Source organism: Microtus oregoni, unplaced genomic scaffold (assembly GCF_018167655.1).
Source record: "Microtus oregoni isolate MIOR12 unplaced genomic scaffold, Mior012 000023F_ref0000262, whole genome shotgun sequence".
Taxonomy (NCBI): Eukaryota; Metazoa; Chordata; class Mammalia; order Rodentia; family Cricetidae; genus Microtus; species Microtus oregoni.
In genome coordinates this window covers 29,006,832-29,028,595 of record NW_024543082.1, presented here as the reverse complement: position 1 = coordinate 29,028,595, position 21,764 = coordinate 29,006,832, and the positions used below count along the sequence as shown (strand labels likewise).

The window sequence follows — 21,764 nt, the reverse complement described above, 5'->3', positions numbered from 1 at the left end:
CCCTTTCTCCTCTATAATCAAAAGCTGTAAATAAAACATTCTGTAACTATACCTAGACAATTCACAATTTTGTATCAAGATATTCTTCAGACTACATATGAGTATTTATTTCAAGATTATTTTAAAGACATGGTGAAGTGAAAACTGAATCACTCAAAAGACAAATGTCTTCTCAAAATTTAAAAGTTATATTAATTATAATGAAATCAGGTTATTCCAGCAATACTTTTAGAAAATGCATCAGCATCAGAGGTGTTTGAAAACCACAAGTCTGTTTATCTTAGTATTAGTAAACCCAGTCTTCAAATTATATCCTAAAAGTAAAATCAGTAATGATCCAGTGTCAAGTCAAAACACAGAATTATCTAAAATGCTCCTAACAGGGATAATTGTAGATAACAAAACTACAACTCAGTATTACATCACATGAATGAAACAGTATTAACATGAAGACCTCAAACACAAAGCATTTTCATAGTTAGTTACATCAGAAATTCAAGAAAAATTACATGGCCATTTAGTGATAGTGTTACTATACTTTACAATATAAAAGTGAATGATAAAATTATATATCTTATAATATATAAGTTGCTACTATTATGGAATATTTCAAATTAATCATCAAAATTACAACCCACAAAAATTAATTTTCTCTGAAGTTTTGAAAAGGTTGTAAAGTTTGTAGACCATTCACCATAGTAGTGAACTCATATGCTGACAGTATAACATCTCATATTAATGTTTTGAGCAATTATAATTTTGCCTTAATTGGCCATAATGAAGAGAAAACCCTATCCCACCCCTATACAATCTTGATTTTCAAATCCATATATTCATACAAGGACCAACTGACTCTACTAGTATTCTTCCTGAAATATCTCATGTCCTTCTTACCCCTAAAAGTCACATAGTTGAATATTCAAAGGCTGTTCCTGATCCATGTCTACCACAAAAGGAACTGTGGTCTCTGTGCCATCTCCTTGTGGAGTGACATTGGGAAGTCTTCCTTGTATTCAACTGTGCACATTCCCCCACTATTCCCTTCCCATGCTTGATAGCATTAAAATTAATTATCATACCAATCTGTGTATTTAAGCACCATGCACCAAACAACTGAACCACTGAAGCATATCCAATCTGTATAAAGATAACAAGATTTCTTTGTTAATACAACGTGTGAATGACATTCAAATCAGCCGTAGGGACTAGTAGAAATATCATTCTAGGAAGCTGATTTGACTATATTACAAAATAATGTTATCACCAATGGCAGCAAATAAAAATCTTACATGAAATTATCTTTATGATAAATTTCACTCATGAAGCCACTCATATTTTTATTTCATACTGTTAAGTACTAATAAAATATTGTTCGTTTATAAGTATAGCTATGGAAACTCCTTTCAGCAGCTCTCTAAGAAATACTTTCTCTTTGGCTAACAATGAATTTTCTTTCTTCATGACTGCTCTGCAGAGTCCCGTACATGTCCAAACATTCATTGTCTCGCTAGTTCTGAAATGTAGGAGAATAGACATCCCACTGCTTCTTATCAGTTCCTTCAGAACTGCTTCTGAAACCTCTCTTTGAATGACTTGGTAATTTGGACACTTAAGGTTTCAGGCCAGGACTAAAAACACTACAGCAGTTCTGAACTTCATTTAAGATTTTTTTTTTGAGGTAGAAACCTAGTGCTTGGGAGAAATTAAGTTTACTTAAATTGTGGTATTCATTTTGTGACCTTACTGAGTCCATAATGCTTTTCGTGAATCATTTGTTACTGTGTAGCAGTGTAAAAAAGTACATTTATATTTGTTTGCAATATTGTATGGAGTTTAGCACAGCACTTCAATGTACCATGACTAGTGTTGTTTATTCAATCTCAAAGCCTATCACATTTTTACCTAAATATAGAAAAGGCGATTTTTTATTCGCTCTAATTAAATATACTGTTAGAAAAGCAAATAAGATAGTATTGCAAAGATAATATAAAATGCAAAACATTGATACTTTCTACATTACTTGATTTCTATATAGAGATAAAAAGGTGAAATATGCTTCATCACATTAAGCATGAAAAAAATAAGAGTCAAGAGAAGAAGAAATGCTGAGCAAGAAAGCAAACAAGGATCATCAATGAAAGGAGGGAAGGTGAAAGAAAGGAAGGAGGAGGGGAATGAAAGAAAAAATGAAAAAAGTAAAGGGAACAACTACTATTTATTAGGTGTTACTACATTTAAGTGTTATATTTTAGACTCCTCATATTTTACTTTTACTAAAAATTCTTCATGTTTGGATTTACATTTAAAAAAAGGTATAGGCAAGCAGTGCCCTTAAAAATCCATTTATGAAGTAAAAACCTCAATGTTTTCATTAATCACATAATGGCCTGAGCAAAAACAAACAAACAAAATTTAAAGTACTTTTTCACAATCAAAAACCCATCTCTAAAATTGTAAAATTGTGTTTATGAGTCTTACCATGTGATATTTTGGTGAAAACTCAGGAGATTTCCAGTGCTTATTCTTTATTGTGATATTCCATTCAGTGTTGACAAAAGGCAATGTTTATAGTCAACTCTTCCTTCCCACCTAAGATCTACACTTTAAAGAAGGAAAGTGCTCTTAATGTTCATCTCATATAGTCTTAATCACAGTTTAAGGATAAAGGAAAGTTTATCCTGGAATTTAATTTGAGTTTCCTGAGAGGTGATCTCCCTCTGGAGACTTTGCTCTCCTAGGGTTTGAACAATTTCATGCCCCATTAGTATTGCATACTTTTTCACTAGGTAGAATGTTCCTGCTTCTATTTACACAAAAAGTCATCCAGAAGAAACACTTGAGGGCATTTTATTTATGATGTTTTTGTATACCACCCTGTTAAGTGACAGAATAGTTGTATAATAGATGGGATACACTGTCTATGTGTAGAATTTAAGTTAAATTCCTGTATGCTTTTTTCCATTGTAACAGATGATTTCTTGTAGCCCAAACTTTGGGAATATAATCCATTAAAATGGGGTGTCATAACTACCACCATAGCTAGAAGTGAGTCATGAAATGCTAGAACCAGTTATGAAATTTGAGGATTATGCCAGAACAAAAAGTCCTCTTAGATGCTGAACCATCTCTCCAGCCCAAGAAGCTTGTGTTTACAATAGTAAAAATTATTGGATTCTTTTAAAGTTTAAAACACAAAAAAATGTGGAATCATAATCAGGGATTTACAAGCGCTGGGATATGAAGATGGCATCCTTCCCTTGTAAAATGTACCCAGGATTCTATAATCTTCTAGTTATATAAAATTCAATTTTAATATATTAAATGTGAAATTTTAATAATGTCTTGGTTTAGCTTATATTCCTGGGATAAAAATAATGGTCACATTGAACTTGGGAAAGTAGTCATTTATATGACTTTCACTTCCACATTATTTTCCTTCACAGAGGGAAGTTGTGGTAGGAACTCTAGCAACCTGGAGGTAGGAATTCAAGTGACCTTGAGGTAGGAAGTGAAACAGAGACCAAGGAGGAATAGTTCTTCCAGGCTTGAATGCCTGGAGAGCTCCATTTCTTTCTTATACACCCAAGGACCACTTGCCCAGGAATGATACCTTTCTAGATCAATTATCAATCAAAGAAATACCCACAGACTAGCCTGGAGGCCAATATGATGGGTTCGTTTCCTAAATTAATCTTCCATCTGCTCAGGTGACTCTATCTTGTTCCAAAAAAATAACCAATCAAGCAAATGGGTTCTAAAGTTGAACAGCTTAATTTCATTGTAAATATCTTTCACTTTTTTAGTAAGGTTTATTCCAAGATATATTTTTAGGTGATGAGTAACATTCATTCCCCGATACCTTTTGTTGCTGTTGTTGCAGGTTTGTTGTTTATGTTCAGGAAAGTTACTGATATTTTTGTCTCTCTATATTGTGTTCTGCTACTTTAATATAAGTTTTTATCAGATACATAAATTTTTTGGTGTGTGTTTGTTTTTGTGTGTGTGTGTGTGTGTGTGTGTAGAATGATATCTGAAAATAGGAATACTTTTACTTCTTTCCTATTTCTTTTACAAATATGGTCAGGTGTATTCTATATATATTGTTCACAAACTTTTTGACACAAACTGTGCTGGTATAATTTTCTGAAACTATTTCTTAATCCCAAAAGATTAAATTTTTCCCTGATCTGAAAGAAAGATGATAATCTTTGAAATCACTTGACTATAGATTTAACCTTCTATCCTAGTATGTACTCAGGTTACTTAAATTTAACTCCCCTCTAAGACAAAAATGTAAACTACTATGCATATTTCCCATCTAATAAGTTTTTCAAATCTAATATAAATTCATAAATTTCCTACTATATTAATATTCCGTCCCACATTCCTGAGGCAGAATAATGTATGTCTGTGTTGTGATAACTATTTCCTGAAAGCAGCCAAAAGGTTGAAAACAAACTGAAACAAACAAAAAATTCCATAAATTCTGGAAAAGCAGGTTCATTTAGGCTGATAACATACACTTGTAGTTTGGGATATCCTTCTGGATCAGCTGGAGTCAGTAAAGCAACTTCCTCCCTTTTAAGTCCCTGTTAAAGACTGTTGCAAAGATTCTCTTATCTCTTTTCCACACCACATTTCCTCTGCTTTTCAATGGACATAGAACAAACCCTTTTCTCAGTCACAGGAACAGACACAGAAGAGACTGATACAGATATGGAACCAAAACATGCACAACATATCAGACAGAACTAAAGACAAACAGTTCAGACACACACAACAGACAGCAGACACGCCAGTCACCTCAAAGTACAGACAGGCACAAAAGCAGGGAGAGACATAGAGAATTCAGTCTCAGTCTTGTTCTTCCTAAAACTAATCCTAAAACTAATGTCTCTGTTGCTTAATGTGATATCAACATATTTTGAAACTTCCTCTGTGGTTTCTTTAATCATTAACTGATGCACCAAATAGCATTTTTTTTTACCATAAAATTCAGTTACTTGCTACTGCTGCTGATTCTGAACAGAAGGTATTTAACAGTAAGTTAATTTTCTGCAAATTTCTCTTGACAGTATGAATGTAAGAAAACTTAAACATGAAAAGACATAAAAGTCTCTAAATTTTAACAATCTATTTTTTGAAGTCTGTCCTGGAACTAGCTCTTGTACACTGGGTTTGCCCTGAAATCACAGAGATCTGCCTGCCACTGCCTCCTGAGTGCTGGGATTAAAGAAGTATGCCACCACCACCCAACTCAATTTTAATAACCTTTATTCATAAGTTTAAAAATGTTATCATCTGTGCACTCAAAGATAAGAATATTTGAAGCTTCCGGCGCGAAGGTCACGGACAAGATGGTGCCCCCAGTTCAGGTCTCTCCGCTCATCAAGCTCGGCCGATACTCAGCCCTGGTCCTCGGCATGGCCTACGGTGCCAAGCGCTATAGTTACCTAAAGCCCCGGGCAGAGGAGGAGAGGAGGGTGGCTGCGGAGGAGAAGAAGAGACTAGATGAGCTGAAACGGATTGAAAGAGAACGGGCAGAAGCTCAAGATGACAGCATACTCAAGTGAAGCGCCAGTGAGCTTGCCTTTCTTAAGTCGCTGAGAATGAATAAAAGCTTTGTCATGAGAAAAAAAAAAAAAAAAAGATAAGAATATTTAAATCATGTAATCAATTGAAATAAACTGACATTTTGGAAACTAATTTTAAATCTGTTTGCTCTGGCTTCTATTTTCATATTCACTATGTCACTGTTATTGCAAAGCTGTGGCTAGGACAGTAATGTCCCACGAGCATTCGAGTACAGTAAGAAGTGCTTGTGGGGCATTATCGGTTATTTATTTAATCAGGGTCCAAGAACTCACTGGAATCAGATAGTTGCATCATTCAAGAGAAATTACAGCTGATCTCAAGCATTTTATTGGTCGAAAAAGTAACTGGTGTTTTCCTCCAAACATGAATGGACCCACCTTAAAAAATAGTGATACATTGAGATTAGCTTCTGGCTCTCTCTCTCTTTCTCTCTCCTCCTCTCCCCCTCCCCACTTCTCTCTCTGCATTTCTAGGTTCTGAAGTCCCAATATGTCACTTAGAAACCTGTTTTCTCTTGGAATAGTTTATATATTTTTCATGTCCAAATACACATTTATTTTGTCAACCAAAATTTTAAGTGAAGCATAGCATTAATAGAAAGCAGTCAAATAGTCAAAAAATTTCAAATGTGTAATTAAGTAAATGAGAGAATAAAATTGAACTACCTTTATTTTTATTTAACAATGACGAGTAGCCAATCCAGAAAAAAAATATGAACCTAGAAACATATTCACATTTCCACTCTTGTTGTCTTCTGTGTCAAATGATGTTATTTCTTTATAAAAGTTAATATTTTATTTGCCCAATAATTCTTTATTCTTTACATTAACAGTGTATTTTTATTTGTTATATTGGTGTGTGTGTACATGTGTATATGTGTATGTATGGTATACATGTAGTATACACGCAGGGTGAATGGTGTTTGTATCTGTGAAAATTCATGAAGAACCAAAATAAGGGACTGACTATGAGCATTTATTGCATTTTACCTTATTTTCTTAAGGATAAAGTCTCTACTGAAACTTCAATTTACTCTTTCTTGAATATATCTGCAGCAAAATAAAACTCTGGGATCTATAAATCTCCTATTTACCAACACTAGAATGAAATGTACTTCCATGCTCAGATTTTGACATCAGTTCTGGAAACTCTTATCCTCATGTTGATATAGAAATTTCCTTAGTCATTGATTCTTCTCCCAAACAGTGTGAAAGTAAGATTAAAATTTAACAAATATCACTTTCAATCTCTTCCACATTTTTCTGATGGCATTTATCATTTCCTTATTCCTAAACGTGTAAACCATAGGATTTAGCAATGGTGTTAGGACATTGACAAATATAAGTGTGTTTTTCTCAAAAGAGAATGCAGATGTATTCCGAGCATATATTAATATGCATGGAACAAGAAACAAAACCACAACAGTAACATGGGCTCCACAAGTGGAAAGGGCTTTACGTCGACCTTCAGAACTGTGGGCTCTCAGAGAGAACAAGATGACGCCATAGGAGACAATTAATAAGGAAAAAATTATGATGCAGATAGCCCCACTGTTGGCAAACACCAAAAGAGCAAATATATGTGTGTCAGTGCAGGCAAGCTTCAGCAATGGAAACAAGTCACACATGTAATGATCAATGACATTGGGTCCGCATAAAGGCAGCTGCAATGTGAATGTAATTTGTACGATAGAATGCAAGAAGCCCCCTGCCCATGATATTGCCACCAAAATACTACAGAGTCTCCGGGTAAGGATGGAAGAGTAGTGCAAGGGCTTGCAAATGGCCACATAACGGTCATAGGCCATGGCTGCTAGCACAATCATTTCTGCCCCAGAGAAGAAATGGACTGAAAATAATTGTGTCATGCAACATTCAAAAGAGATAGTTTTCTTTTCACATAAAAAGTCTACAATCATCTTAGGTGTAACAGTAGAAGAAACACAGGCATCCAGGAAGGACAGAAATGCCAAGAAGAAGTACATAGGACATCCCAGTAGTGTAGGGCTGTAAATGATGGTCACCACAATTATCATGTTGCCCCCAACAGTTGCAAGGTAAACCAACAAAAATACAACAAACAGTATTTTTTCAACTTTTGGGTTCTGAGAAAGTCCCAAGATTATGAACTCAGTGACAAAACTCTGGTTTTGCATGATTATCAAGAAGACAGCAAAAATAAACTTTTGTCACACAAATTACCAATTGTTAAAAATGTTTCTTATATGTTTACAATATTTATATCAACATATAGTATATTCTTATGCAAATTATCTTGATTAGTTCTATTACTGTAAAAATAAAATATTAGAAAATTGGTAGATATAGATATATAACATACTTTGTGGAAAACAGAATTATGGAACTTTTAGAGAAACCATGTTTTAAATTTTGGCTATTAATTCATCCACTTGTGTGAGAGAACAAGTATAATGTAACAGAATTATCAGCTCTTGGAAGTAATATTAAAGGACATTTTATAACATTTATAAACTCGATGTGAACAAAAAACCAGTGCTGAGTAGCCCATAATACTTGTCAGAGAATTTCCTTATATACCAATAGAAGAGACAAATGTATACTTAGGTGTACACAAAATCCTGGCTACCTTTTAAATTTGTTTAAACCTAAGAAATATTCAGATATCTCATATAAGTTATTCTTTACAAAAGAAAATTTTGCAGGAAATGTCTAGTAATATATATGATATATATATATATATGTATATATAATTAATTTTTCACTTTTATTTCACTTTAAAGTGTAACCAAAACATAAAAATAATCTTATTATCAGTAAATGCAAGAGAAAAACCAAAAGAATTTCTCATGTCCTGGTCTCAATCTCCTGGTCAATAGTATATGGCATTGTTACTATTTCATTTGTCTGATTTTCTAATTGAAGTAAAAGACCAAACAAATCAGGAATGATTAATCTGGGATATTAACAGACATATGTTCCAAGATCCATGAAATCTCCATGGAATCAACTTTAAGACTGTGAGATTGTTTATCTTAGGTATAGCAGCACTCACAGCTGTTCTTTCTGTTCTCCTTCTCCCAATTAACACAAAAGCATCTTCTTATTTGGTCCTATGTGAATGTGGTATCTTGAGAAAGGCAACAGTTAACAGTGAAGGTTCAGAAGGTGATGGACCAATACATCATGTATGAAACTTGGTGATATCACATAACTGAAAAAAGAAAACATGCATTGAATTAATTTTAGAGTCTTGAGATATAATTCTATATTACTTACTCATGTAGTATTAGTCTGTTTTAAAAGTATCTAATAATACAAATGGTTGGAAATCTGTATGAACTTATGAAACCTTTTAATAAAGGACTTAACTGTTCATCTCCAAGACATTGTAAAAGAAGTCAAATTAAAAATGTGAAAATGTTGCTGATAGTCAAATGCCCTAAACGTTCTAGGTATAATTCATTATCTTGAAAACATATCTGCTTCATGGTAAGCTCCTCCATAGAAATTAAGGGAATATTCCAGATCTTGAGTTTATTTTCCCTCTTACAATTTTAAAGGCCATTTGTTCTCTCTCTTGTCTATACAACTCAATTTTCTTAGAAATAATATTTTAGTGTGTGAATATTGCTTGGTTTTTACATGCATACATATAAATATACATACAGACATTACAATATTTTCTTAAAAATTTGTGAGTAAAAATGATGCTGTTATATTGAAAATAAAAACTGTGGCAATCGTAATGACGATAATTAAAATAGAAGAGAAAATTTTACTTTCAATAGCTACATAATTCATTAGATATGGAGATACTGAGCTGGTGCCTACTTAGAATTTTCACCCCTATGTTTCAGTATCTTTTGTATGAAAACATACTCTGCAAGCTGTAAAAAGGGAAATGTAAACAATAGACCACAAAACCTTTTTCTAAAATAGTGTGCTGCCTGCAAGATATGTTACAGCAGTGGCGGCACAAAGCTTGTGGAAGACACCAACCAACAACTGATTTGACTTGAACCCCATTCCGTGAGATAAAACCCATGCTGACACTGCTTAGGGAAACAAAGAACAAGTCAGCCTCAAACATTTTATCTACAATGGTGGCTGCTTACCAGATATGCTAGCACAATGGCGGCACAAAGCTTGTGGGAGAAATCAACCAATAAAAGATTTGACTTAAAGCCCACTGCATGAGATGGAACCCATTTCCAATATTGCTTAGGTGGCCAGGAACCAGTGACTATCTAGTGCAGAGACCTAGGGTAAATCTAAATAATACTAGTCTGGTGTGGGAGGTCCATCTGTCTGTGTGTTGCTTTTCTTGGTTAATGAATGAAAAAATTGCCTTGGCCTGTTAATAGGACATAGGCAGGGAAGATGGAAATGAATGCTGGGAGTAAGAAGGGTGGAGTCAGGGAGAAGCCATGGAGCTGCCAGAGACAGACCCTGGGAATTTTACCCGGTAAGCCACAGCCTCATGGCAATACACAGATTAATAGAAATGGGTTAAATTAATATGTAAGGGTTAGCCAATAAGAAGCCAGAGCTAATGGGCCAATCAGTGATTTAATGAATACAGTTTCTGTGTGGTTATTTTGGGGTTAAGTTAGCTGGGTGGCTGGGATGAACAAGAAGATCCCCCTTGCAACACTAGTTAAGTGAATTTTTAAATGTAAATTTTGCTACTCATAGTATATAAATAGTACCTTATTCAGCTATCAGAAGAGAAGATTCTTCTTACAGCAGATGGGAACAAATACAGTGATCCACAGACACACATGAAGCAGGGAGTAGGAGACCTTGGAAGATTCTGCCCTAATTGGATGCCTCCATCAAATCCATCCCTTCGAAGCTAAGGGAACTACATGAAAAAGGAAGCAGAAAGAATGTAAGGACGAGAGGAAAAAGAAACCTTTAAATCCACATGAACAAAGATCATATGAACTCAGAGTCTGAAGCATGATACACAAGGACTGCATGGGTCCGCACCAGGTCCTCCAGACATATATTATGACTTCCATTTTATTTTATTATTCCTAGAAAAACTGAAAACTAAAAATAAATTAATGGAAGGAACTTTCTAGGAGGCAAGGATGGAAAAAGTTTGCACTATAACAATAGTTATTTTAGCACTGTGAGCACTTTAATAATTATTGATCATGAAGTGCTGTTCTTTGATTTCTTCATGTAACATTTCAGTCACTTAAAAAAACACCGAATGTGGTAATAAAATATCTAAAAAGAGAAATAATATGAGACCAAGCTTTATAGAACTCTCACAAGAATAGATGGTTGTGAAGTGAAAGATGTTTAATTTTGTTGAACACAGTAGGCTGCAGACAATACCTAAAAATAAATCATTTTATCAAAAATTATGTTTTTATTAAAGTACATGATATGCTTACTTTGCTTCCCTAAGTACGTCTGTGAAAAAATTGAAGATAGCCTTCTTGTCATTCATTTTTAGCCATGATTTTCTGTTTGTTTCCATTTCTTCTTTCCACATCTAAGGGACTGAAGGAAATCAGCTCTGGCAGTGGGGGTGGAGGATGTTATCTCTGCGTCTGGTGTGGTGTATTCACCATGGTTGCTAAAAAAGTAATCATAAACTCAGATTCTAAATATCTTTCTCTCACTGCAACTGACATTTAAAGAGATTTCCCTTGTATGCCATGAGTCTGTGACACTAATTTTTAGTTCTCCCAGGGTTTGTAAATAGTCAGGTCCCTTGATAGTCAATGATGCAATTTTGTAAAACTTTCTACCTGTATCCATGCTTATAATATTTATAAGTATATCTACTATTAGTATAGTTTTTGTAATTTGGAGAGAGTTTTATTTGATAATAATTTCATATACCATCATATTCAGAAAAGAGTAGATTGTCTACAATGAATGGAATTCAATGTTTCTGTGCATAAACTAAGCAAAAGGTCTTGTGTCAGAAAAAATATATCTTTAAGGAAAATGTTCATTGTTTTGTTAAATACTATTAAAGACTGCTCAGTTAAGTATATTTTAGTACTTTTATAGACAGTAAAGTATAATTATGTTATGTGTAAATACATGTGAAACATAAAATATTAGAAAACCTTTGTAATTTCAAAGAATTCTTGTGCTTTATACTTACTTATTTTTCACAGTTCTACATACTTACCCAAAGAAATATGATCACATTGGCCACCAATATTTCCTCCTTCACTTCCCTTTCATGCCAGCCTCTTCTCATTATCATCATTTCCCTTTGATATTTATGCTTATTATTGACCACTGAGTTTGATAAGGGAGGCTTCTGTGAGCATGGTTGGAGCTTGTTTCCTAGACCGTGGGGCACCTTACCCAAGGGTACATATGGGAAGAAAATACTATGAACTTGGTGTATAACTCCAACTATCAATAGCTTTTCCAGGAGGAGTAGGGCTTCATGATATGATCTTAAATCAGAGATAAACTGTCCTAAGGCCGAATTTCAAATTAGTCATGCCTTGGTGTCCACAGAGATGTTTGTTAATGATAGTAATGTCTGTACTATGTCTATCAAACAACTTCTTATAGCATAAGTCTCCATTCTCTAGGAATAAGCGTATTACAGTTAAACACTAGAAAATGTTTCAGTCAAACATGAGAGACATTAGGTGGAAGCACATGGGAGGATTAGCGGGAGGCAACACAGAATATGTTGGAGAAAGTAAATGGAAGAGGAAAATAGTGTAATTATGTTATTAAGAAATTTAAAAAACACAACCGAAGCAATAAAAAAGAAAAGAAAAAAGAAAATGGGGCAGAATATTAAAAGCTACTTAAAAATTTTCAGATCTGTTCTTGGTTCTAGAACCTTTTGGTTATCAAATGTTTCCAAAAATATATAATCTCAGATTTAACAGCTATAGGTTCTAATAGCAATATGTATTATTGTAGTCTAGAGGGCATTGTTGTTGCCTCACAAAGGCTTCCTGGAGAGAGCACCGAGTACAATAGGAGGTTCCAAGGAAAATAAAGGCCTACATTTACCTAAAAATTAAGTACATCATAGCTTCCTTTTCATGTTATAATTTAGATGTTGATTTGTGTTAAGCAAAACAGTGTCATTTTATTTTCAATATAACAATTTCCAAAGTTTGTTTTAAAGCATTCACGGAAGTGTATAGCAGACTGAAGTTTTACTATTTATTACAAAGGATATAATTTCAAATCGATTAGAAGATAATTGACCTGACACAAGGTCCATTTGAATTGAACCTTGTAATAGTAAAGTCATAGTAGTTGAAAATTAAGTTAAATATAAATAAAATCTCGTATTTAGATTATACAACTATATTCAAGTTTTCTTCACAATCTTGACTACTGAATGCAGAGTAAAGCAGTAAAGCAGAATCAAGTGAATCCATATGAATGATATGATTGGATCTTCTGTTCTATCTTATGTTCATCTGAAATTACATCAAACTCAAGGGTGTAAGGGTGAGGTAGTAAGTGATCAGTCTTGCATTGGATAATTATACTTCTCCTACACCATTGCCAATGCTCACAGAACCATATGGGAGAAAAAGGGGGAAATGTATTAGCCAGGGAATAGGAAGAAGTGCACTGGAATTTCTCCTAGGCTTGATGTAGCCATTACTGTGGTTATTACAAAAAATAAATTCCAGGTCTAAATGTAGAGATCATTTCCAGGACCCTATCATATTGAGAAAGTATGCACCCTTGAAGTTCCTAGGAGATGAAAAAAATATTCTTTGCTGAGAATCTGGCCACTAGTAGATTACCCATGACCTAGTAGCTGGCACCATATACGTGTGCAAAAGGACAATGTGTGCATATGAATTTATCTGATTTTCAAAAGGGAAGAGACTTGTCATGTTAGGTAGGGCATGTGACAGTTGATATTGGAGAAATTTGAAGAGAGGAATAAATATAGAAAAGATCGTGTTTAATTGTATACATGTATGTACGTATTGAATCTTCATAAAAAATAAAAATGTGTTAAAATTAGGCCAAATACAATGATCATTGACTAGAAAAGAATCATTCACTTCTTTTTCTCAAATAGGCAAAAAATAGCTTTAAGTGTGATACAAACAAACTAAGAGACTGGTCAAATCTATGCTCTATATTTTCTCCTCTATTGTCTTTAAGGTATAAGGTCATATGTTGAAGCTATTGATCCAGTTGGATTGAAGTTTTCTGAAAAATTTAGTCAAGAATTCTAGATTCATTTTTTCCATATGACTATTATATTATACCAACATCATTTGTTGAAGGCACTATATTTTCTTCAATTGTTGGCTTATGACAAACATCAGTTAGTTGTAATATAATAAGTTTGTATGTAGATATTCAAATCTATCCAGTTATCTATATGTCTTGTTTTCATGCCAGTACTATAAATTTATTATTATATCTGTGTAGAATAATTTGAAATCTGTATGCTGATACCTCAATCCACACTTTTATTGGTTTTGTTATCTAGAGTATTTGTTATAAGAAGCATAACAGTTTTTTTTCAGTTCCTCTGAAAAAATTATGAGTATTTTGATGGGAACTGTATTGAATATGTAAATGGATGAAATGAGCAAAAATCATCCTGAGTGAAGTAATCCAGATCCAAAAAGACCAATGTGGTCCATATTCTCTTGTAAGGGAATGTTAGCTTTAATCTTTCAATAGGCATGCTAAATCTGTATAACCACAATAGTTAGGCACAGAGTGATAGAGTAAGAGACTATTGGGAAAGTAAGGTCATTTAGAATATAGAGAATATATAAATATGGAGAGATGGGATGGAATGGATATGAGGCCTAAATGAAGAAAGGAAGAGGAAGGGGGAGTAAGGGAAAGAATATATAATTGTAGAATCTTTATACAGGTTAAGTTTTCTCAGTGATCACATGCTTTACATCATCAAAACAGTAAAAGTTTAAGAAAACAATTTGGATGAACAAGAAAAATTTCTTATCAGATTTTTAAGCATTGTGATAAATGCTCACAATATTTACCTATACCTCATCTGGGAGTAAATCCTCAAGGCCTACTTCCTAATCACTTATGCGAAATGGATCTTACTCATATTTTGAATTTGGAAAATTAGGATACGTGCATGTGCCAGTTAATAGATACTCAGGTTTCTTAATGACCATCACACAGACTGGAAAAGCCACTAAGCTTGTAATAACTCATTGTTTAAAGTGTTTTTCATATATGGAAATTCCTAAAACTATAAAGACAAATAATGAATCAAATATATTAGCAAAGCATTTCAACAATTTTGTTCCCAATGAGATATTAAATATAAAACAGGTATTCCTTATAATTCTCAAGAACAAGGAGTTATGAAGCATGTCTGCAGCTCCTTGAAAACACAACTTCAAAAGATAAAAATGGGGAAATTTTGCCCTCAATCTCCACATAGTGCCTTAAACCATGCTCCTTTTATCCTAAATTACATGAATGTGAACTTCTGTGAGCAATTTGCCATGGATAGATTTTGGCATGATTGCATCAGAGTTACCTTTGCTAAAGCAAATGCAAAGACTCTTGCAAGGATTGCAAAAAGAACCTGACCCTGTTTTAATATAGCGTTGAGGATATGTTTGCAATTTTTCATAGGAGAATGACCCTCAGTGGCTGCCAAAACATCTGGTCTGGTGTGTGCAGCAGAAGAACGCCATCCTGATGACACAGTTAATACTGAGGCCTCCCAGAGGAATTGGAGTGAAATTGTTGAATCTTCACTCCTGCTGCTCGTATGACATCATACCACTGTCTGAGAAGGAAAGGAAGATCTCAGTGATGGTTGGTGATTACAAGTTTTCCTCATAGAACTGCTACAAAAATTTCTGGACCTCAGTGAGTCCTATTTACTTTGGAACTAGCCAAATAATGTTGACTGTGTGTCTGTTCATGGATCTACACCACAACTTGGGGCACAGAATTTAACTTTGTCAGTAAGGTGTTCAATCTGCTGTTGAAAAAAATGACCTGAGATCTGGGACCTCAGAAATTTTCCCTTTAGGGGAAAGAGACTTGTTAAGGTTTCCCTAAGACATCATGAATCTGTGAAACTAATTCTTAGTTCCCTGTAGGCCCATTTTTCTATATGGTATGGCAGCCAGGTTGTAAAGCCATAGTCAGTATCAGAAGTGGCCACATAACCTTCCAGACAGGCTGTCACTAACCTAAGGAAAAGTCAGGATGTTGTTTTGCTCTTTTTTTTTTTTTTTTGTAATTTGGAGGATGCCTGAAAAGAATTGCTAATTCAACCTACTTGACAGAGCTAGCATACTGACCAGGAAAAAAATAACAGAAAGCACAGGTAGTTGTGGACATGACTGAAAAAAAATATAATCTCATTGGACGCTGAAAATTGCTTTGTCAAAACTGAATATCCATTATGATAAAAGTGTTAGAAGGATCTGGGATACAAGAAAAATATCTAAACATAATAAAAGCAATATAAGTCAACATCAAGTTAAATAAAGAGAAACGCAAATCTATTTCACTATTTCACTAAAGTCAGGAACAAGGCAAGGCTATACACTCTCTCCATATCTATTCAATGTAGTTCTTGAAGTTCTAGCTAGATCAATAAGACAACAAAAGATCAAGAGGATTCAAATTGCGATGGAAGAAGTCAAACATTCGCTATTTGCAGATTATATAATAGCATACATTAATGACACCAAAATCTCTGCCAGGGAAGACCTACAGCTGACAAACACCTTCAGTAATGTGAAAGGATACAAGATCAACTCAAAAAAAAATCAGTAGCCCCCCTAATACAAATGAAAAGCTGAGAAAGAAATCAGAGAAACATCACCTTTCACAGTAGCCACAAATAACATAAAATATCTTGGTGTAACACTAAGCAAAAAAGTGAAATCCCTATTTGACAAGAACTTTAAGACTTTGAAGAAAGAAATGGAAAAAGATATCAGAAAATGGAAAAATCTCCCATGCTCTTGGATAGATAGGATCAACATAAAAAATGTGAGATTCCTACAAAAAGCAAATTCAATGCAATCAGCATCAAATCTGAACACAATTCTTTACAAACCTCTAGAGAACAATACTTAACTTCATATGAAAATCTAATAACTAAGAATAGCCAAAACAATCTTTTACAAAAATGAATTTCTGGGGGCATCACTATCCCTGACATTAAAGTTCTATTATAGAGTTACATTAATAAAAAGAGTGTGACATTGGCATAAAAACAGACAGGTTGACCAATGGAATCAAATTGAAGACTAGAAAGTCAATCAGTGAATGACTGATTTTTGATAAAGAAGTTAAACTAATATAAAGAAAAAAAAGGAAGTATTTTATGTTGGACAAAGGAGATGCTTATTTATCCCAGCCACTAGAATTGAAATAACCACACAGAAACGGTATTAATTAAATCACTGCTTGGCCCATTAGCTCTAACTTCTTATTGGCTAACTCTTACAAATTATTTTAAACCATCTCCATTAGTCTGTATATCACCACAAGGACGTGGCCTACCAGCAAAATTTCAGCACATCTATCTCTGGTACCAGTTCCATGGCGTCTACTGATTCTGCCCTCCTTTCTCCTAGCATTCAGTCCAATTATACCTTCCTACATAAGTTTTGCCCTATCAACAGGCCAAGGCAGTTTCTTTATTCATTAATGGTAATCACGGCACACAGAGGGGACTCCCACATCACCTCCCCTTTTCTGTTTAAATAGAAAAGAAGGTTTTAACTTTAACATAATAAAACGACATATAACAAAACAGGTATCAAGCAAGAATTACAGTAACAACATTTTTATTTACTTTATCTTTTATCATAACTATGGAAAACTATAACTATCTATTCTTCAACTCCATCAGAGACTCCAGAAGGATATAATATTACCTAAGTAATAAGAGGAAGTGCATTGCAAGCAACTTCCAAAATTCTAGAATTAACAGAGACATCTTGCTACCTGGACAGTCACCCAAAGTTCTTCTGTACCGTTGTGGCATCCATCCTCAGTCCACAGGCCCATAGTATCCAGTACACTTTTCCATGAAGCAGGAAATTTCAAAATCAGTCCCACCAATACTGGCAGTTTGTCCATCACATTTTTCTGTATCCTTCAGAATGTCTCATGGGCTCTTTCATGAAGCAGGAACCTCAAAGGATCACCTCACCTTTAGACAAGTTCAGTAGTCATTTTACTGTGGGTTCTGCATGACCAGATTTTACAGTATACCATGAAGCAGTCAAGGCAAGAACAGTTTCTTGCCCAAATGGCTAACCAGCTCCATAAGGAGTCTCTTAAATGTCCATCATTCTCTTGATGTAGCTTGGTGTTGTGAGGAGCAGATGTGTCTTATTGTCAAAACAAAGTCCTAAGTTCTTAAAACACTTTAAATGTTATATTCTGGAGGGTTCTGAAATGTTTGAAGAATACCTAAAACTGAAGTATATCTCTATATATCTATAAAACCTAACTAATATGACTATAATCTTGACTATTATAAATGACTCTCTATTAAGTTATATTTCTTAAATATAGATTACATTTTTAAATGAGCTGTACAAATAAAATACCTTAATCCAGGGCAGAAATAAACATATAACAATATATTATGATAGTATTGTCAACCCATAACTGTATCCTCTCTGCTCTCCAATCTTCTGGATCATCTTATCATCAACTAGTTCAATTTGTTTTTCTACTATATACATATGTGTGAATGAAAACTTTTCTCCATCTTGCTTAGTTCCACTAGACAGGTTTCTTTCCACCTGCCAGCCCCATAGCTGCTTATAAGTTAACAACTCAAAGGCTCAATATTAATTGTAATTGTTTGGCCTATGGCTTAGGCACGTTAATGACTAGCTCTCACAATTAAATTAACTGATTTCTACTAATCTGTGCATTGCTACATGGCTGTGGCTTACCAGAGATGATCTGGCATATTACTCCTTCATTGACTACATGGTGTCTCCCTAAATCCACCTTTTTTCTCTCTGTATCCTTGTTTTGATTTCCTGCCTGGCTTTCTTCTGCCTGGCCATTGGCTGAAACAGCTTTAATTCATCAACGGATGAGAGAGTTACATATTCACAGCATAAGAAGGACATCTTGCTCAGTCAGTATAGCATGAGACATTCAAACTCAGGGTCCTGGGTTTGAGCCTCACATTGGGTGCCAGATGATGCATGAACTCACAGAGTTATAAAAAAGCAATTTATTAAGAGGTGTAATAAGAGGACAAAGTCACATATATAGAGTAATGCTGAAGCCGCTGCCAATATCATGCTAAATCTTTACCCCCCACCCCCCCTTAAGCCTCCAGCCATGTCAAGCCAAGCAAGAGCACAAGAGTTAACATACATTCCTCTCAGGCTTTTCAGTCCTCATATAGCCCCAAGACCATGCTTGAAGGGCAATACTCAATGCTATTGGCAGAATAAATTCCCACAATACATATGGATTTAAGAGCAGTTCCTTTCATATGCACAAATGGGAATTTATTTACTGGACACTAGACAAGTTACCTTTATGTATACAGTATCCCAAATTGGTAACTGTTCACACACAAAAAATTTTATCATTGTTCTCCAATGGAGTGTCACTGGTATGCAAAGGGTACTTGAGTGCAGATCCCTTGACCAGAAATATAAGTCCAACACAAATGAACTCAAAGGTATTTTTGGAGGCTTTTCATCTCATAATGCTTTGTTGGGGCTTTTAGCCTTAAAAAAAATCTTTGTGGTGTTTATTTACATGTTATGGTTTCCAGTTTTGTGTTTTTATATCATTCCTTTGTATTCAAATGGAAAAACAATACAGTCTCACACATCCTTTGTAGGACCATGCACTGCGGCTCTAGTAATTAAAAATAAGGAGACATAAACACAGTAAGAGCATTTAGTTATTATGCCCATAAAGTCATCGCACTTGGTTATAAAGGGAAAATGTGTAATTAAATTAAATTCCTGCACATTCTGCTTGACATCTTAACTTTGTAAACCCACAACCATGAAGTGACATAATATATCTTAACTTTATTTATCTCTTTTGATAGCTATTTGAATGCAATCAATTTCATACACACACACACACACACACACACACACACACACACACAAAGAATCTCTAAATCACTAAATAAATTGAAATTTATTACTCTTTTTAACTTATTACTCTTTTTAGTTTTTTATTCTTTTTAATGGTAATTAAATGTCAAGATCCTCTGGATTCTATCACTTCTTTCTTGGTCCTGCTAGAAAGTGATGCCCAATACCTGCCATTGTTTGACCTAGAAGACAAGATGCCTTATGGGTATTTTTATATGAAATCTGGTCATTGAAATTATTGGCTGGGGATAGGTATATCATACAAAAGAAAAACTTACTCATTTTTTCTATGAAACATGAAGGTACCCAACTTAAAATAGAGTCAAATGATGCTGGAAGACCTAGATTTAGGGCTCTGATTTAATCCCACTCTCAAGGTTGTGTGGTCTTATAGCATCACTCAGAACCCATTTCCTCTTGGAAAAGTTTTGTGTGTTTCTTTCCTAATTTTAGGGACACATTTATTTTACTTTATAATCATTTTTTCTTTACACAAAATATAGTGGTAATGACAAACATTGTAATTGTTAAATTTTTTAAACTATTTTTTAGATAAATAAGAATATGAACTTGAACTGGTTTAATATTCATGAAGCAACACTAAGTGGCCAATTTAAAGTGAATATATAATCTAGGAAAGAGATTTCTTACCCTCAGTATTGATGTACTTTCTACCAAACAATATAATGTCTTTCTCTCTGAGTGAATAATGAGATGATTGTGTGAATAAATACTGGCTACTTTTTATTTACATTAACTGTCGTATATGTGACTATTTTTGCCTCGTTGTTCATGGAAGTAGATGTACACACGTACATATGTGTTTATACATGTTTTGGGGATGGTGTTTGTGCCTATGCACATGAATGTAGAGATGAAAAAGGGCGTTGTATATGTACATCTTCTGCTCTCTACCCTATCTCCTTGTCAAAATCTAGACTAAACCTTGAACTTGCTATTCTTCAGATAAAATAGCTGTCTACCAACCGGATGACTGGAATCTGCACTTCAACACTGATTAAAGATATGCTACCATGCCTGACTTCTCACCTGGGTGGTGGGGCTGAGCTCAGGTTTTCTTGGCAGCACACCAAATGCTCACACTGGCAAATTCTTCTGTCCAGCACCATAAAAATGTTTTTTAGTATTTATCAGAAACTACTATCAGTGTTTTCCAAATTTTGCTGATGGAATTCTTCATTTCTTTATTCCTGAATGTGTAAACCATTGGATTGAGCAATGGTGTCAGGACATTGGCAAATATAAGTGTGTTTTTCTCAAAGGAGAACGGTGATGAAGGTCGTGCATATACTAATATACATGGGACAAAGAACAAAACAACAACTATAATATGGGATCCACAGGTGGAGAGAGCTTTACGTCGTCCTTCAGAACTGTGGGCTCTCAGAGAAAACAAGATAACACCATAGGAGACAAGTAATAAGGAGAAGATAATGATGCAGATAGAACCACTATTGGCAAATACTATAATAACAAAAATGTGTGTATCAGTGCAAGCAAGCTTCAGTAATGGGAATAAGTCACACATGTAATGATCAATGATATTAGGTCCACAAAAGGGTAACTTCAAGGTGAAAACAATTTGTATGATAGAATGCAAGAACCCCCCAATCCATGCTACCCCAACCAAAAGAACACAGAGCCTTCGGTTCATGATGGAAGAGTAGTGCAAGGGCTTGCAAATGGCCACATAACGGTCATAAGCCATAACCGACAGGATAATCACCTCTACAGCAGTAAAGAAGTGTATAGCAAATAGTTGTGCCATGCAGCCTTCAAAGGAGATGGTCTTCCTTTCATAGAAGAAGCCTACGATCATCATGGGTGTTACAACAGTAGAAGTGCAGGCATCTAGTAATGACAGAAATACCAAGAAAAAGTACATGGGTGCGCCCAGCAGTGCAGGGCTGTGGATAATTGCTGCCGCTGTTATCACGTTGCCACCAATAGTTGCAAAGTAGACTAGCAAAAACACAACAAACAGTATTTTCTCAACTTTTGTGTTCTGAGATAGCCCCAGGAGTATGAATTCATTAATAAAGCTCTGGTTTTGCATGATTCTCAAGAA

At 34.6% G+C, this 21,764-nt stretch overlaps 3 protein-coding genes across 3 annotated transcripts; 1 reads left to right on the top strand and 2 right to left on the bottom strand.

Annotated features, from left to right (window-relative positions):
* Positions 1-5,334: 5,334 nt before the first annotated feature.
* LOC121461996 (ATP synthase subunit e, mitochondrial) lies at positions 5,335-5,630 on the top strand. Its single transcript, XM_041673394.1, has one exon. The coding sequence runs from the start codon at positions 5,358-5,360 to the stop codon at positions 5,571-5,573; it is 216 nt and encodes a 71-aa protein (XP_041529328.1). The 5' UTR covers positions 5,335-5,357; the 3' UTR covers positions 5,574-5,630.
* A 1,184-nt stretch (positions 5,631-6,814) lies between these two features.
* Positions 6,815-7,750, bottom strand: LOC121461876 (olfactory receptor 4C15-like). Its single transcript, XM_041673209.1, has one exon. It carries the CDS (start codon positions 7,748-7,750, stop codon positions 6,815-6,817), a length of 936 nt encoding a protein of 311 aa, XP_041529143.1.
* Positions 7,751-20,816: 13,066 nt separating this feature from the next.
* On the bottom strand, positions 20,817-21,764 carry LOC121461875 (olfactory receptor 4C15-like). The gene has a single exon (XM_041673208.1). The coding sequence runs from the start codon at positions 21,750-21,752 to the stop codon at positions 20,817-20,819; it is 936 nt and encodes a 311-aa protein (XP_041529142.1). The 5' UTR covers positions 21,753-21,764.

Coding starts and splice junctions, on each gene's coding strand:
- LOC121461875 (XM_041673208.1), bottom strand. CDS start 21,752: ATGCAAAACCAGAGCTTTATTAATGAATTCATACTCCTGGGGCTATCT.
- LOC121461876 (XM_041673209.1), bottom strand. CDS start 7,750: ATGCAAAACCAGAGTTTTGTCACTGAGTTCATAATCTTGGGACTTTCT.
- LOC121461996 (XM_041673394.1), top strand. CDS start 5,358: ATGGTGCCCCCAGTTCAGGTCTCTCCGCTCATCAAGCTCGGCCGATAC.